An 18,365-nucleotide genomic window follows, 5' to 3' on the forward strand; every position below is an offset into this window, starting at 1 on the left:
AATAAATATAGTGACTGATTGCTGTTGCGAGTAAGTGGCCCGCAATTTTGACTAGAAAGTGGCGGGGAAAAGGTGACACAGAGTTAAATTTTGGATATTTTTTTTTCTAAGAGTTTGCCACAAGACATAAGTTGAGAAAAGGGGAATGGGAGGCAGGAGATAGAAGGTAAAAGAAGCAGTGAAGTCCAGTTGCACTTATGTATTCGAGAAGGTTGGCAGTATAGTGATTGTCCATTGTCCATTTCTCATAATCGCTATTGCGATTCCACCGCAGGCCCACCTTCATGATTATCCGTTGCCTATTGTGAGTCGTTGATGGACACGTCCACAACAAGTGACGCACATGCAGACGTCAGGTGAAGTGTCACAGTGAGGGCACCTGTCAGTCACTAGTAGATCTTTTTCCCGCCATCGATGTCGAACAGATGTGGTCAGAGCCACTCCTGCTCGGATCCGGCGCACTGTCACCTCCTCCTGCCGAGTAAGACTACGGGAGAGGGTGCGAACATGGAGGAATGAGAGCGCGTGTTATGCTGGCGCAGAACTTGCGAATCAGAAACGTGGGACAAGAACGGATCTGGGGGAAGAAGAGAAGGTGGTGGATCGCCTGATGTGTTTATATGTGTCAAAGCATCCGCTTGAATATTATGTGGATCGTGAACATGGCCGCGAGTCCAGTGTATGCACACAAGACATGGGTACTTTGAACAGAGCAAATGTATGGACTGTGTTATTTGGAATGTGCGCCGAACGGCCTTAAGCTGTTGAAGGGCAGTGAGAGAGTCTGTGTAAAGATGAACTGCATTGAATTTAGGAACCTGTGGAAGGGAATGTATGGCATTGTAAATTGCTTGAAGTTCCAGTGCCAGAGGGGTGCACGTATCCGCGGTGTATGTCACGTGAGTGTTGAGATGCGGATGAGATTGACTATACACAGAAGTAACTCCTCGCTCTGCAGTATGTGATGCATCGGTATATAATATGCACCCTTCAGGCAGATGTGCAGATGATACCGACGGGGAAGCAGTGGGGCGATTGTCCGTGAGCTGGCAGTATCCTTATGAAAATGAATTTTGAGTTTCTGGTTTGGTCTTAATGTTTTCCTAATGAGTACAAAGGAACTCAACAGACATCCAATACCTTCTGTGTTTTAGCAACAGCCTTAAACCAGATTTTCAATTGACATTTCGCATTATTTTTTCTTGTTTTGAAAATGAAAGCTTTTTTTTGTGAATTCCTAATGTGTAAGCACAGAATGTGAAAAGTCAGCAGGAAGTATGATGTGTTTTCTCGGTCATTGCGACCACTCATTGAGAGAACACAGTGTGTTTCAATTTGAAACACAGTGCAACTTGAGCAATTCAATATAGAAAGAAATTATTAGCAATGATCACTACATGTGCATTACTAATACTGCTTGATGATTTTGGAGGATGTATGTATAATTGTTGAGAAACAGCATATTTTTAAAACAGCCAGTTTAATGAATGCTACATGCCCTTGCATTTCTACAGGACAGGCAGGTTGCCTGAAATGATTGAAACATTGTTTTACATTCAAAACTAAGCACTAAATTGATCCTTTGACAGGAATATATGTGCATTTACATTTCCTTTCTCACATGCTATGTTTACAAAGTAATCACTCAAAATACCATTGTACCTTCACATAAGAATAAAATCAGATGTCAAGTTCAATTTGAGTTAGACTGGCAGTTCAACTGCCAAACTTTCTACTTTATGTGAAACTATCACAGTAGTATGCAGTTAATTAGGCCATCAGTAGCAGATCAAAAATATCGAAATGTGAATTTGCAGCCTAGAATTAGGCAAAAATATGTAGAAAAGCATAGCATTCAAGGAATATAAAATCATAAATATATTTATTTCCTTCTGGACCTCAAAGTTAAAGTAAGGAGACACATACAGCCTTATAGGTACCTATACGTGACAGCACTGAGAGAAATAAACAAATACAGAAATTTTAAATATGAATGCATACACCATCAAAAAAACTATTTATATTACAAAACTGCATGTTACAAAAAAGAAAACTAGAATCATGTTCGTCACAATGACAAATGAAGTGCATGATAGATGAAGACAACATGTCACAGGCTATATTCAAGCAACATAATCAAAGGCAACAGCTGCATGTTAAGAAAACAACAATCATGTTCACCACAATAAAGAAATGAAAAGCAAGACAATTCAGCATGACATATTAAAAAGAGGGAGGACAAAAATGATTTCACAGCAAAAAAAGGAACAAAACAGCTGAACACAATAGTACCAGATAACTTTAGAAGGCAGTCATGCCACTGATTTCAGATAATGAATGCCTCTTCACACCATAACACCACAGAGTGAACCATTTTTCACACCCATTCACATGTTTGTTCTAGTTAGTGATGAACTTCATTTGGTTTCATCTCATGCAGATTAAAAAAAAAAAGATAACAGATTAAGCCAAACACTTCACTGAGCTAAATGTAGTTGTTCCCTCATGCTAATGAACCTCAGTGATAGTTCTGAAACACAGGCACAAACACTACGACAAAAATAGAGTCAAGGGACACTGTCTGCCCCAGTCATAACTGAGAATGTCCCCACATTGTGTTTGATGACTACACTTTTTGAAAAGCAAAAGTGCTTTCGATCAAGTTACCCTAACTTGTCCTAGACAGGTGGCAAGCTATTCAGAAAGTCATTACCCTAGTTTGTCCTAGCAATGTGGCAAGCTATTTTAGAAAATCAATTTTAAACAACTATTATAATTTCTCATTGCCAAAATGGGTCACTTATGCTGTGCCGAGGCAGGTGCTCTCCCTATTTTCATTCTGTACAGCAATGCCTCATTGTTTGCATGTTACTTTTATGATGAATAATTTTCTTTATGTAGCTTCAAGAGCATATTTTTCATTTAATACGCACAAATATGTGGCTGATCCAGAGTCCAGTACCACACATTTGCGAACTGAGGCCATTGGCACATTCTTGTTTTCGCCAGTGCTTTCAACCTTAACCATGTACTCATCCTCATAAGTTGTGCTGAACAGCTTACTGCATACTTTGTACACTTCAAGACAGAGCACAACATCTCTCACACATTTGCACACCTGATGTCCTTGATCACAGACCGCAACAATATCAATAATGCGTCCGTAAAGGCTGCCCATTTGAACAAAAGAGTTCATTCTTCGTGATTTATCAAGTTGAGAAGTACAGAAGGTCAGTGAATCTATACTCATTTTTTTGTAATGGTAGCCGCTGGACTTTTGTGTACCTTTTCCATAGAATGTAATGGCTCCATTGTGGACAAAGTGTCTTTTCAAGTTGTACCCTTTCATGTGAGACTTAAAAACCTGATCAACGTCCTTAGTTTTCCCAGTAACTTTTTGCCAAAATGTAGGCATGGCTTGCATAAAGGAGAACTTGTCAACTATCTGTCTTTCAGGATACCTTGTCCCTCTAACGAATTTACCCAGTTTTCCATTCATTCCTTCAAATGAAAACATGGAGTACGCCCATAGAGGTCCCCATTCTTGAACAGTGTCAAACATATGAAGCAGCAAGTGTGAGTTGTACGTCATGTAGCACAGCCCATATAAATCTTCATATTCTTTCAGAAATCTTATCATTTCAGCCCTCATCAGATTAAGCTTTTCAAATGAAATACGTTCACCCAGCAGGTAGTGCATAATTTCAACAAACGTTACCCAATTCTTGTAATTTCTGGAAGGAATGTAACCATAGAGTACAACAGGAGAGTAAAACATCAACCAGTTCCGCCATTCAGCAGACTTCCAGTACTGAACTTCCTTCAACGACCTTGGAAGCCTGGAAAGCTCCCATACAGGACGTAAACTGAGCAGTTTTTCATCTACCTCTTGAAAACAACTTCGAAGCTGAAAGTGGAGACACTTTTTTGATTTCAGCCAGAGCATTGTGGTGCTTTTCACAAAACCAGAACAAACAGCATGCATATAATCCACCACAAAGCCAGAACAAAAGCTGAAATAAGTAAGTAGTGTAAGAATGCTGGTAGTTTTCACACCACAACTTACCTTTCCAGGCTTTGTTCTGGCTTTCTGCGCATGCAAAAGGAATGACTCATGGGTACGCAGAGTAGGGATAGTCTCAGGAGCAGCATACACACGGCAGTGGCCATTGCCCTTGGCAACCACCTGACCAGTGATCTCACACCAAGCACAGCCATGTTCACCATTGAATTGAGTCATGCCCATGAGCTCGCATCTTGCAACACTGTCCACAGAACATGGACCTGGAAATACTTTTGTTTTCCTCTCATTTCCTTTGCTGTCTTTCCATAACATACCAGTAGAAGAAAGTTCATTTACTTTTTGCACAAAAGGCAATAAAAATGTGTTCATAGCTGGCTTCCTGGGACCAAACCAAAGTCCAGCTAGGAGGAGTTTCTGAACCCTTTCCTTATAAGGGAGCTCATTGACCTGAACCAAAAGGGGCCACATCCCAAAACTGCTTGCCTCAAACAGTGGGACACCATCAGTATTAAATGTCAAGCTGATGTCACCAACCCCAAGTGGAAGCTTACTATACCCTATACTGTTTGTGATATCTGTAACATCATAAGACAAAGGTGTTTGACTTGGCATGGCTGTCATTGCTTTTAATATATTAGAGATCTGTGGTTCAAGATCCAGTGAATAAAAATAAGAGAAGGTCTTTAAGAGTGCATTTATGTTGTGGTCAGCTTTGCACTCATTGCACATAAACTGTGCACCTTCCTCTGCAGTTCCAATATAACTGTAGCAATTGCTGCAATAAAAATGTCTTGTCCTTTTAACATCCATGTTCGCGAAGTGCTTGAAAAATGTGTACTTGGAGGTTGGTAGCGTTGCACTCTCAGGAAGGTGGCAGGAGATCAAATGTAGAAGACTCTCAGTTGCCTCTTTTGAGGCATCATGGCGAAGGCTGTGGCTTAGGATGAGCAAGATGCTTGCAGCTTTTGTGATCCTTGAGCCCGGGTAGAGTGGTTTGTCCTATTCACAAATGGCAAAGAATCACAATAAATGTGATATCTATTAAGGGCCGCACTGGAATTCCAACGTGCAAATGTTTTTCCTTTTTTTGCTTGAGCTAGAAACACATCTCTTTTCATCCATGAGAAACTGAAAACTCGCTTTTTCTCGAACTGAATTTCTTATAAAGCAGACAAGGTACGTAAGCAATTAAAAAAAAAACAGGGGCTCTTCATAGCGCTGGTATGCTCATATATCATAGTACAAATATAAATCCGCTGCAGTGGCTCAGTGGTTGGGCTTCTGATTTCAGAACCCAAGGACACATGCTTGATCTTAGCTGCAGCAACTGCTTTTCCATAGAGGTGAAATGCAAAGTGCCCATGTACTTAGTGTTGTCAGTGCACGTTAAAGAGCCTCAGGTGGTCAAAATTATCTGGAACCCTCCACTGCAGTGTCCCTCATAGCTTAATACATTTTGAGATGATAAGCCCTATAATGCAAACCAAAGCATAGCACAAATATAAGTTTTCTTATTTTCCAGTTATTCATTTTAACAATAAAGATATGATCACAATGTCAAGGGTTGATATATGATTGACGGGATTAAAGCACCATCTTTTATGTCAATATATTAATAAATGATTGTAATTGCTTATAATTAATTACGTTGTAACCTTTCTTTTGCACCGAAATAACCTTTCTACAAGGGGTAATTTCACACACTGCTTTGCAAATCCAGCAAAATTTCATTTTTGGCCCCCATATTTTTTTCCCATAATGAAATGCTCACCTTTCATGCACTAAAGCTCATTAACAGCCAATGACAAGTATCAAACATGAATGCATACACTGCATAACAAACCTGCATGCAGTGATTTATCAGCAAAACCTGTCTTTTCAATTTAGAACGCTACCTAGGAGTCTACACTGAAGAACCGAAACCTCGTAAGTCACAGTCAGTGGACTAGATTTTCTGTACTCACTTGTTATGTTCGCTTGCATTCAAGGGTCTCAGTCTATTCTACTCTCCAATTACTCGATGATAGGGAGGTACCTCTTCATATAAATAAATAGTTTGAATGAAAATGAGGGGAGAGGATTTTTCTCGTATAGTTCCCTGCTGCCAAGAAGGAATAAGCATATGTCAGCAATTATTTGCCGCTCTCTACTCTTAACTTACGGGGAGTGCGACAAACAGAAGAAAGTACCATCATACCAGGTCATCGTCGCTTTCTACAATCGACGGTACAGCATCGGCTGTGTCCTCCTCGTCCTTGCTGCTTGATAAATCTGATGAATCCACGTCAGTACTGTTCGCGCTGTCGTGCAGCCGGGTCGGTTCAGCATCCGCTTGAGCGAAACAGTCGTCACGGCCAGGAAATGCACTTTCATCATATTTAGATGCAGAACAAGGTGACAGAGTTTCCTGCGCTGCATCGGGTCCTCTGACGACGCTCAGGTCTTCAGAAGAAGATTCTGAATCATCAAGAGCAGCTTGTAATACATAGCTGTTTCGCCTGTCGTTCGATGAGGCTTGTGATTGATTATCACGAGCAGCTACATTGAGACGGTATTTGGAACGAATTGGAACATTGCATGATAGATCAGTTAGGTACTGATTGTACTTTCTTTTCAGTGGCATGTCTGAGTGTTGAAATCTCGAGTGATGTGCTCTAAACTTTACCTTTCCTCGTGCAAACTTGCATTCGGCAGCGTTTGCAGTTAAGCCTGCCCTTTTCAGAATCTCCAGTACCACCTGCAGGTGTTTGGTGTGCTCCTCCCTGGTTGAGGAGAAAATGGCTATATGGTGAATGTATGCCATTGCATGCACTTGAGCAGAGGGAAAGACGCGCACGTAGCAATACGAGAATGCATACCAAAAAAAAAATTCCACTGGTTCCCGATATGACATTCAACACTGAACACTGTCCAAAGCTACGCGCTGGAGTGACAGCTATGGTAGGAAGGCAAGACAAGAAGGGAACGAACGCTCTGCAGCGGCAGTTGACGCCGTCAACAATAGAGCTGCACCGCGCATCTGTCCTGCGTCCGCGGTTCAGATTGCTAGTCCCTGTGACCGAGGACACGTGCCCATTGGTGGTGGTGGTGGTTTATTATTGCTAAATAATCAAAAAGAAGGAAAAGAATGTTGCCGGCCGCGCCAACTGCTGTCTAAAAAATCTGAAGCACCTGAGCTAAAGTGCTCGGAGGCCGGCGGGAAAGGAAAGTGGATAAGAGAGGATAGCGAGGTGAAGTATAGAGGGGAGCGATAGGAAGAAAGGACCGTATGGCACATCAGAAGGTTCAGCGAACTTTACAGGCTCAGCAAAATGGTTGTTTGGGCGTGTTGGTGATACATGACGGAAGTTAAAGCGCACAACAAGACGAGGACAGTGTGTCTCACGTCTTCTTCCCTGTCCTCGTCTTATTGTGCGCTTTAACTTTCCTCATTTCTTCACAGGCTCTATGAGCGCTGCCATATTGTTCACTGGACGGTCGGGTGCACCCCGCGTAAGCACTGTAGAAGCTACAGCGAAACCTGTTGCACGGCCGCTCTCGAGGGAGAGGGCGCGCGCTCTTTCCCTCGAGACCGGCCGTGCCTGTTGCCGACTGTCCAGAGAGGAGGAATTTCACCGACTCCCTCTCCAGATGCAAAGGTCCCTGCGGTCGCAACGGGGAGTAAGTGGAATTTTCCACTGCCTCAAAACCCGCCAAACCTCGTTACCCCCTCCCCCTTTCCCTCGGCGCTTTCCCTCGGCACGATAACTGAAGTAGCTCGCACTGGTGAGGCTCAGCGCCATCGTCGTCTTGTGCACTTGCTTTGCTGATTTTGTTCATCTGTGCCGACGGTCCGTGCCATAACCACCATGACACACATACTTGTCAAGTGGCAGCAAGATAACAAATGGGATGTTTATCCCGTGCGCGCACTTGTCGATGCAAGAATTGGTGTGCGGCTCCTCACAGAGCCGCACTCCATCAAAGAAATCCGCGGCACTGTCGCGGACATCGTATGGAAGGCTGGCGAGGCGCCCGCGCCTGCTGAACTGCTGGACTTCGGTGAGTGTCACAAAAGTATTTGCTCGTCCAGGGGTTCGGGAACGAGAACGTTATGCTCATAATCTAGCGATTGTATTGCGCAGGAACGGACAAAACGATGGAGCGGCGCCGAGGAAAACTAGCGGCGGCATCGCTAGAAAATATCAATAATGTTGCCGCAAGTGGAAAAAACTTGGGTATGTGCCTTTAGTCCAGGTAGCATTTCTTCTTTTAAGACAGTATATAATTTGCGATTACCTGGCAATTGTGCATACATACAGGCGGCGAGGACCTGGAAAGCTGCGGGGATCCCGCCGCACCTGCTGAGGAGACGAGTACGTACAGTGCGTACAGTACGTTGTTGTTTTTGTGCCCTCATCTGAGGGCACAAAAACAACAACGTACTGTACTGTAAAACAACAACGTACTGGCCAATCCCCCTCGTGGGTATGTGCCATTATCTAATGGCATATACCCACGAGGGGGATTGGCCACACGTGAAACAAGTACATTTAGCTGGCTAAACATATGCACAAGCAAATATTAGGGGTTAGAGTTTTCGGTTTTTATTTTCTGAGAACTCTGCTCACTTTTTTTCGGTGTTTATTTTCAAACACAATTTCGGTTTTTTTTTTCGGTTAATATTATTTTCTTCCAACGAAATATCGTTTTTTTGTTTTTCGGTGAGATAAGAAAAATATGTGTACAGTTAAAAATGACGTAGTGTTAATTTTGGCTTTTTTTTTTCTTGCATGTTTTTTTATGCACTTTTATTTAATGTACAGTTGGTCACATACACAGCTATAAGCTCCTGGAAGAAAACGCTATTACAATAAAGGAAATTTAGCATTATGACAAAATGCATATGTAAAACAATTTATTACTAATTAATGCCGCGCACCCAGTAAAATCAGCCTCACAACAGTAATCGTAGAACTGCGAAGATACAAGGAGCGCGATCTCGTCGCTCTCAAGCAGAATTCACTGAACAAATGCACTTGCAGAATGTGAAAGAGTAGTCGCTCGCTCTACTCGTAGCAACATTTATCGCTACATGCGCAACAGTCGCGCAGCAGAATGCAGCACTCAGGCTTTAGCCTTTCATCACTTTAGTCGGTAAAGTGTCCTCGAATTTCTATATCTGGTTTTTGTACGACACAGGCCCGAAGAATGTGGAGCAGCCTCAGACTTGTGATGAGCCGGCTCAAAAGAAGCAACGGGTGAGTCGATGCTTTAAAGGTGATTATTTCAAGTAAGCGATCTTCTGTTTGAAATATAGGGGGTGTTTGGAGGTATTTCGGCTTTACAGTGCCTTCCTGTTCATTTAATTGGTGTATATTCCGTGCAAAGGTTTAAGCCTTGCTCAATTTTTTGCTTTATCCAACTGAAAGGGCTCTAATCTGATGTTTTAATCCCAGTTATGCTGACATGTCTGGAGTACTGTTTTTAAAAAAACGTTGCTGTGTTGTTTTGTATTCTTTTAACTTGTCTACCAGGTAAACCTTTTGTGTTCTGCGGTCACACATTCTAATTGTGGCCTTACCACTTACTTGTTTGTGACTAGCTGCCACTCCCCATTGGCAAACCCAGTGTCACTGCAGTCAAGCATCTCAGCATCATATCTGATTCTGGGCCCAGTACGATGCTGCAGGATGGGCACATAAGAATTGTTGACTCGTTCATATTAGTGTTCGAAAGAACAAAAAACTGGCATCATTTTCTATTGGGTGGAAAGTTAACTAAGTTCCAAAAAAAAGAGCACTTGCACAGTACTTTTAATTTGGCTGAATTTTGTGGACAGCTGGCTCTTTGCAATGTGATACTAGAACAAGTGCAGTCCTAATGTGTAAAGTACTTGTTCCTAGCCATGAGGTATGTACTAGTGGCACACCAGCATGCTAAAGCAAATTTCAGTGTTCCCCTCAATTATATTAGCAGAAGCAGTGTCTTCACATCACAGTTCCAATGAATCTAGCCAACCACAGGCAACCGCAGCCAAAAACGCCGTGAAAAAAAAAAAAAAGAATACTAGTTTGTTCCTATAGGACACTGGTTTTTTGCAGTCAGGCTTTCATCCAAGTAATAAAAAAATGTCAGTGTTCAGATTACCTTGAGAAAAATTAACATTACTACAGTTGTCAGTTTACAATTTAGCACGAGGTCATGCTGCATGGGGTGTTTGCGGTGACTGACACACACTAGCATGGTCTCGGATTTAGCACTCAATACTCGACACGCCTAGGCATTCATGCTATCTTTGTGATCCACTATGTCGGTACTAGTGTAGTTGAGTAATGTTTGGGGAGTTGCTTTAAAATGAAAAGAACAAGCAAAAAAGCTGATGAAAATTATTTCCTCTGTAGGTGCCTGGTTGCAGTTGTGCCGCGGCAGAAGAATTGCGGCAGCTTCGGGTATATATAAATCTTGAAGAAAGATTGGCAGTGGCTGAGAACAACTATGGTATGCACGGCTTTTATACTACAAATTGAAGCCCTTTTTATCATGCCTTCTATGGTTGCTTTCATCATTGCCATACACAACCTAATTTTGAAAAAAAAAAATGCAAAAGCCACTATTGCACAGTAAATTGTATATCAAGTTGTACTGAATATTACGTTGCGTTCCTCAATTGATGATTTTAACCCCTATCATATTGGGTTTAATGACCTATTGGGTCAACAGTCACTTCCACTTGGCTCTTTCTCATGGGATTGACTTACTGAGGATTTTCGTAACGATTTCAAACTGAACTTTGTTATAGTGAAAAGTGAGCTGCACAGATTGAAATGAAAACTGATGCTGTTTTTGTTGTGAACTGATCTGCCACGCAGTGCCTGCATGTCAAAGAACTTCAGGCGGTCTTATTTAATCCTGAGCTTTAAGTATTTTAATCTTTTCCTTGTTGTGCATGTCATGAATGGGCTCAATAGTGACAGGCATCATCCATTATAGCCTACTAAGGTCTGTACCAGTCTCTAGCATTGGAAAGTAGTTGACTTTTCTTTTCAGTGGCTCGGAAATTGGAAGGGGATGGGGGTTCTGAAGTTTTTGAATGCAAAAACTGATTGCACTGCATTGTCATCCAATATGTGACACTAGCAACATTCTTCACTAAATCCTTTTCTGAAAAGTAGCGAACACATACAGGCCATCTAATGTCGAATATTTTGTGAAGTCTGAATAAACCGGGAATGCGGTGCTAATGTCGAATTGACACCTGAAAGAATACAAATGTAATCACTGTGCAGTTGTGGGGCATGACAGTTTTTTTTTTGCACATGTTGCACAACAGCAAACATTATTTGACAGCAGCAATTCAGTGAAGTAGTAGAGTGTACCTAACATCATGAGCATATAGAAAATGTCATGCATGCATTTTTAGGGCTGGGTATTGTAGACAAAATAAAGTTACAAGATGCATGTGTGTGCTAACCCTTGTTTCTCCTGCTAAGATAACTGCAATAGCAAACATCACATCTACTGGTAAGCGCAATAAGGTTCGCTACAAGCGATATTGCTCTGTGGATAGTGCCCACTGGTTCAGTTTCATGAAAGTAAACCGAAAAAAAAAGTTGTGAATTATTCAGCGATATTGATGGGAGAAAACAAAACCAGCGTGGCCCAAGTTTAATTGGATCTTCTTTTCGATTCATCTTATATAACCCAGAGAGAAAAAATCTCGCACTAATGAAAAAAAATAACACTGCATCAACAATAATGAACTTGCGCTAGAAGAGGGTAGCTAACTGGCAGAATCAGTTGCTGCCATGGATACATCTGCTCTTTATTTTTTGTAAAACATGTTGAGAAGATGAACATCAGTAGCTGAAGCCCAGACATAGTCGAGGATATTCAATTCATTGGTGAATCGAATGTGTAAATAGATTTAAATTTTGCAATGCGGAATCGAATCCTCTCGACGGCCACTTTTTGATGGAGGCAAAAAGCAAGGTTCCCGTGTGCTTTGTGGTGCCAGTGCACGTTAAGACCACCAGGGTGTCGAAGTTTCTGGAGTCCTCCACACGGCGTCTCATAGCCTGAGTCGCTGCAAGACTATAAACCCCACAAACGAAATCAAATTTAAGAGAACAGTTTTACACCTTTGAGGTGGCGTAAAGTGTTCTATCTGGATGCATGGACATACGTAAAAAATCTCTTGACAGCTTGTTTGCACGAAGCAGTAAAACATGGGATGACTTGGCACAATAAGCAAACACTCTATCAGGCCGTTTACACAAAAATGCTATGCAAAATCTGTGTACACACAAATGTAAACACCATAGGGGATATACTTTGCCTGCCATCGAGCCCAAATTTGGAATGTTTAAAAGCAGATTAAATAAGATGCCATTTTACAGTTTAGGTGAGACGTTGTTCGAAAGTGCGCTTTAGCTTGATAAACATGTGACAGATTAACACAAGGCTACAAGAAAAAACCTTATTTTAGTTTTGCATACAGCAAGAGACCCAGCAGTATGCCACCATTATCGGCGACAGCAAGAATTAATCCAGTATCCACACAACCCTATACTATGCCGCTTCTGAATACAACTACAATCAAACACGGCAGAAACGCATGCGGCGGTCGCTACATGCCATCACTAGTGCGTAATGTCTATAGGCCGCTTTACTCATAGCAAGTACAAATGCTGGTTTCCTCCTTTTTTCTCGCATAGTTTCTTCTGTAGATTGTTGTTGCTGCACTGAAAAGTTTAGCTTTTCTGGAAATGCAGCATTCTTTCTCCAGAATCTGCGAGAGGAAATGCGGGGCCATTGCAGGGCTGCTAGCATAAGTCACGTGACGCTTCGTTCACTCTCGGATTTCGTGATTTGGCCCATCTTGTAAATAGACTTTAAGTGATGCATGGAAGGCTTCACCTACTATTCTTGTCTCGCTGCTCACTTCTAGATTTCCTTATCATTTCATTCATCACCTATAAATGCCTTGAGAGAGAACTAGTTAAACTGCCCACTTGCAACATGTGCATTTAGGTTTGCATCGTCTTGATCACTGCCATTGTACTGCTCTAGAAAAAAAAACAAGTTGCAGTTTCAGATAAAGATTAGCGCCATTCTTCATTCTCCTGTTTTGGATACCTTTCAAATCCACAGTTAATTTCTTTGCCTCATTTTTGTGGAATTCATTACCATTCACAATAAAGCAATCATCTAACATTCATGCTTTTAAGCGTAGTTTTCGTACTTTTCTGCTATCGCGCTAAATTGTTTTTTTCATTGATAAGAAATACTTAACCCACATTCAATTGTTTCCTCTGTTTTACATTTATATAACATGTTCCCAATTGATGTTCTGTTTACATTTATGACATCTTGTATTTCTTTGTGTTCTACATTTATATTACATAACAGTTGCAGTTTTCACCCGCTGTTGTTTGTACTGAACCATTTTTGTTTTGCATACTTGTAAAAGGAGGTCCCCTGTGCAGCCATTGGCTTTGGGACCTCCTCCTGTATTTACCAAATCTTTGTATTCAGTCATTGTAAAAAAAAACTGTAGTGCATGATTAAGGCATCAGCCTTATTCACTTGAATCAGGTGCAATTAGTATATAACATCCACCTGAGCATAGTCATTTGGCTACAAAGAAAAGCTTTCTTTGTAGTTTCATGGCTGCACTCAGGGAATTAATTGTATGGATTAAAAGCGACCCCTTTGAAATGGGGTGGTGGCGATTTGCACCATGCTCGGCTTTTTCTCCCCTTTCACTTTATCATTGTAATCAATAGGTCCATTAAGTCATCATTTTGTTTACAGCATTTTTATTTCTGCATTTCTAACTTATGTCACATCTCTGTTTTTCAGCCACCAATCTTTTTGCTAACTTTCAAACTACTCTACCTGGGAGTGATTTCCTATAATGTTTAATTGATTGAGTTTGTGTCTACTGGAAGTTTAATACCCCTTCTCTTTTCTTCAGATTCATACAAGATGGTTAAAAATTTAAGAAAAATAACCAGAAGGCTGGAAACACCGGAAGTAGAGGCAGAGAAGGTAAATTTTTGTTCTTTTGAAATGTACTAATTGTAGTTTGCTCTTAAGGACAAAAATGCAAAGTATATGCTAGAGCTGGCAAAGATTCGCTACATCATCTGGTCTTGCCAGTTTGCTGTTGAAATTGTGCACCTTTTGTTGTTTTTGCTGCAGTGGGTAGCTCTTCGAGAATGTCCCCGAAACAGATCTTGCAACCTTATAGTTGATACACAAAAAAATGCTTGTATAGCCCACAGCATGCCTTTTGGTGATGTATTATTAAAGTGATAGCATGAGCTATAAGACATGCCATTTGCTGATTTTCATGCCGGCTGCATCTTGCACTGAGCAGAAGAGCAGGCTAGGTAGTTTAATACAGATGGCCCTGGGCACGTCAAAGTTAATACATCAGGATCAGCTGCAGTAGCAGGGGCCCAGACCACTAAGTGAAGCAACAGTGTATTTGAGTTTAAATTTTGGTTGGTTTATTCAGCGTGAACCAAAGAGCCTTCGCACCCTATAGGTAGCATGCCCAACTTGCAATCTCTTTGGTTCACGCTGAATAAAGGTAGAAAAATATTAGTGAGGTAAGGCGGTTGTTGCATTATAACCATTGGTTTTTAGATCAGCGACAGTGGTGTTGAAATGGCAGAAGTAATTAATCTTTAATGAGCAACAGAGTATCGTGCAGAATGGGCCATAAAATATCATATTCACAGTCAAAACATTTTAATAGGTGCCCTCCATAACATTGTCCACCCTCTGTTGCACTATGTGCTACACCGCCACAAACAAAAGATTTTGGTTACCAGAATTTCTCTAAGATTCTTAAAAGATAAAATTCAGTCCATACGGTCAAAGAACCAGTCTGCAGCAAAGACTTTACACAGATGTTACTGAGTTCTGTACCTGTGGTGGGTATGACTGTGTCATGAACTTCAGCAGTCATATGAAGCACTTTAAAAAAAGGGTCTGCATGCTCTGCTCCATATCTTTGCCGCTTTGTGAGCGTGAAGGAATGTGTATGTACAGAAAGAATTTTTGCCAGTTATATAATCTAGTTGCCTGGAATGTGTAAAGGCACCCACTGATAATAATACTACATGAATAGATCACAAGGCAGAGCTACAGTAAATTTTATTCAGGGGATTTGTTTTCCCGTAATCTTCTGCGGATAGTAGTTTATATGCTCATAATTGGAGCTGTGCCTGTGAGAGGAAGCGCACTCACTATTTAAAAATTCAGGGAAGCTAAGTAGTGGAGCCATCAGACAGAGATGCAAGTACATGCAGGTTTTTGAATATCCAGTTTTCATGTTATTGTTTTGTTGTCACTCTGAGTTCGGTAAGCTTGCGGAGAACCACTGAGTCGGTACATTGAGAGCAACAAGGCAACCACCTCTGAACAGGTGTGGAAGTTGACTCTAAATTTTTATGGCACTTAATCATTCTTTAAGGTAATTGCCTTACTTTTTTATAACTGAGTAACTGTGCTAAGTGATCGATAACAGCAAACAGCACTTTGCTAGCAGGTAGCAAAGAGGTATCACTTTTTGGTGTGCATGTAAAAGCATTCCAAGTGGCCTAGCAAAGCACTGAAAACACAATGGCACAATGGGTGATACTTATTCCTATGGTGCTACTGCTACAGAATATATCCCTAGCTTTCATGTTTTTTTAATATTGTGCATAAATAATTAAGTACAACTCTAGCAAAAGGAAGTTAACTGTGGCAGCCTTTCAGACGCTGCTCAGTTTTACAAATTTAATTCGGCATTCTTTTACTGATGTGTCACTGTTAACTGAAAAATTGAACTTATTTTTGACCTGCAGAAGGATGTTTAGGTCGGGTATGCCTTACTTAACCTCTTCCCTCATTTGGTATCTGCAAAATAATGCACTTGTGGTAAGCTAGTTAGTTCCTTTTGTTTGGAGCTTGCCAAAAGTTGACATTCGATGTACATTTTATTAGTACAGTCCTTGAATGCTTTATTCCAAGTAATGTTGTCCAAAACAATAAATTGTATTTGATCAGTTGCAAGTATGGAGTGCTCTATCACTTGGAATGGTAAATGTGGTCTCGTGTAAGTGCGGGTTTTTTTATTTTTGCTTCTCTTTATATTGTTCTAGGTCAACATTGGAGGTGGTGTGATGGTGGAGAAGTCCGTAATGAGCCGCCTCCACGCACACTGCCCAACAGCAGCAGCAAAATTTGCGCGGCATCTCCTAAAGAGCGTTTTCTCAATAGAGGAATTGAGAGGAAGGTCCCTCTACGGAAAAGGGACAAATGCAAAAAAGGATGGCCCCGTAAAGGAGGCACTCGACCCCATCAGAGTGAATGCAGTTATTGGTAAGTACTTCATATTTGAGCAGAAATGACAACATATGCCTCTCCTTATTCCTTGGTAAATGTTTTTGTAAGGATATTTCTGCATGTGTCCAGCTTTAATTATAGGTTGCTGCGTAGCAATGGAATAGAAGTTCTTAATACATACTTCAGTGGTTTTAGTGAATAATGTGTTGCCATTGTCTGGGAATATCTACCTTGAATAGCACAGCTTGCAAAAATGCATGTTGATGCACGTCTGTCTTGCTGGCTACATTTTAAGGCGAAAGCCTTTAATGCCTCATCATTGACGACAGAAGGTTGTCGGCAGAGGTGTCACACGTTCAAGAGCGAGAGTTAAAAATAAATTAATAAGCCTTGTCTCCACCGGGAATCAAACTTCCATCCCTTGGATGGATCCCCAGCCCAGCGCTTTACCAACTGCGCCACACCCCAGATTGTGAAACACTGTTCATAATTCCCCTTGTCTACGGTGAGGATGACAGCGCGGGATTCCCCGAGTGACAGATATACTGTGCCTTTCCTGTAAGCGAATTATAGAACACCAGTGAAATTTGATTGAACGAAATGCTCGTTGTGTTTGACAAGGGGGCGCGTCATGTATCGTCACGACAAGTCATGACGTCACCAAGCGATTCATGCGAATATACGAAGCTGAGCCTGCCGGGCGTCATCCGTGCAGTGCCTTTCATTTGCCGCTTCGTAGAGCGCCGTACCATACAGTAAACAGAAGCAGACCCAGATGTCTAGGAGGCATTAGTACAGCAGGCATCAGCAGCGTTTGAAATTGATTTACAGGACAGAAGTACCGCACCATACAGGAAGGGAGGAAGGTGGGAGTGAAAGAAGAGAGGGAGATAGAGGTGCCGTAGGGGAGGGCTACGATCCGCTGCGCTATGAAAGCTTTTGCCTTATCGCACTTTAATGATCCAAATCAGCCTCTAGCATTTTTTGTTCTTTGGAAGGAAAGTGAGGTTTGCAAGGTGTGCTGTCGGTTAACACAATCCAATTGTACCCGGTCGTAAAACTTGTGGTGTCGCACAGCTTGCAATAGTGCCCTTATGTGCATATGCCAAGCAGGAATGAGCAAATGCTTACGTTTATTTGCCCTTTTTGAAAGATGATCCGCTTCCAATGAGTTGAAAATGAAGATTGATATAATTTAAGTATTGTGAGCAGTAATACAAAGTAATTTCTTTTGATGTTTTTCAGGGTACACGTGTGAACACTTCACTACAACGCCGCTTCACCTCAAAAACAGCCTGTCTTCTATGCTGTGCAGGGAAATAAAGTAAGTTTATTTCCTTGCATAGCAAAGAAAACAGGCATGTGAATGGCATCCGAGCTACAGCTGGAAATTTTGAATAAAAAAGGGCCATTTTCATTGAATGCTATGTCTGTTTTTGGTTTCTGTAATTAAAAATACCGGCACTATCTCAGTTGCATGCAGTGTCGGCAACCAAGATCACATCAAAACCAAAATGAAAGCCACTAGACGCTAATTTGTCAATACTCATGAAGAACTCACAAGACATGCACACATTAAGTACCAACCATGCTCATTTGTCAATACTCATGAAGAACTCACAAGAAATGCACACATTAAGTACCAACCAGAAACACGGTGGCCAATTTGTTTTAGACACACAGTAAGAACTCAGACGAAAATTCATTTGAAACTCAGAAGAGACTCAGGTGTCTCTGCTGTGAAAGAGCAACATACTCTCATCAGACACACAACCAAAATTTTTATAAGGGATACGGCCATGGAGGTAATTTCTTTAAGTAATGTAGTTGTAAAGACTGTTTGCGAGCTATGTTTGCCATCCGCTGATCAACGAGTTCAGTGAGCGTATTTAGCTGGGCATACTCCTGAAGTACTGGTATGGGTGTTAGGCGGGGAAGATATGTTATTGCACGCATAGCCTCATGATTGATGGCCTCAAGGGAGTCCCACTGTCTGCGGGTGAGACGTTGAAACTGT

At 41.5% G+C, this 18,365-nt stretch overlaps 2 protein-coding genes across 2 annotated transcripts; one reads left to right on the forward strand and one right to left on the reverse strand.

The window, feature by feature from the left end:
- Window positions 1–2,783: 2,783 nt before the first annotated feature.
- Window positions 2,784–7,806, reverse strand: LOC146177511 (uncharacterized). The gene is made up of 2 exons (XM_084581584.1): window positions 7,723–7,806; window positions 2,784–5,023 (listed from the first exon to the last, which is right to left on the reverse strand). Exons 1-2 carry the CDS (start codon window positions 7,804–7,806, stop codon window positions 2,894–2,896), a joined length of 2,214 nt encoding a protein of 737 aa, XP_084437710.1. The 3' UTR covers window positions 2,784–2,893.
- A 66-nt stretch (window positions 7,807–7,872) lies between these two features.
- LOC146177512 (uncharacterized) lies at window positions 7,873–17,676 on the forward strand. Its single transcript, XM_084581585.1, has 8 exons — window positions 7,873–8,065; window positions 8,149–8,241; window positions 8,326–8,379; window positions 9,206–9,264; window positions 10,408–10,504; window positions 13,983–14,056; window positions 16,165–16,384; window positions 17,594–17,676. Exons 1-8 carry the CDS (start codon window positions 7,873–7,875, stop codon window positions 17,674–17,676), a joined length of 873 nt encoding a protein of 290 aa, XP_084437711.1.
- The last annotated feature ends 689 nt before the right edge of the window (window positions 17,677–18,365 follow it).

Source organism: Amblyomma maculatum, chromosome 10 (genome assembly GCF_055883805.1).
Source record: "Amblyomma maculatum isolate TAMU_Amacu chromosome 10, ASM5588380v1, whole genome shotgun sequence".
NCBI lineage: Eukaryota > Metazoa > Arthropoda > Arachnida > Ixodida > Ixodidae > Amblyomma > Amblyomma maculatum.

Excerpts from the sequence above, each read along its gene's own strand:
- LOC146177511 (XM_084581584.1), bottom strand. The coding sequence starts at position 7,806 with ATGGCGCTGAGCCTCACCAGTGCGAGCTACTTCAGTTATCGTGCCGAG. Across the intron at positions 5,024-7,722 it reads AAGGGGGAGGGGGTAACGAG|GACAAACCACTCTACCCGGG; the intron begins GTTTGGCGGGTT and ends ATTTGTGAATAG.
- LOC146177512 (XM_084581585.1), top strand. The coding sequence starts at position 7,873 with ATGACACACATACTTGTCAAGTGGCAGCAAGATAACAAATGGGATGTT. Across the intron at positions 9,265-10,407 it reads CGGCTCAAAAGAAGCAACGG|GTGCCTGGTTGCAGTTGTGC; the intron begins GTGAGTCGATGC and ends TTTCCTCTGTAG. Across the intron at positions 10,505-13,982 it reads AGTGGCTGAGAACAACTATG|ATTCATACAAGATGGTTAAA; the intron begins GTATGCACGGCT and ends TCTTTTCTTCAG.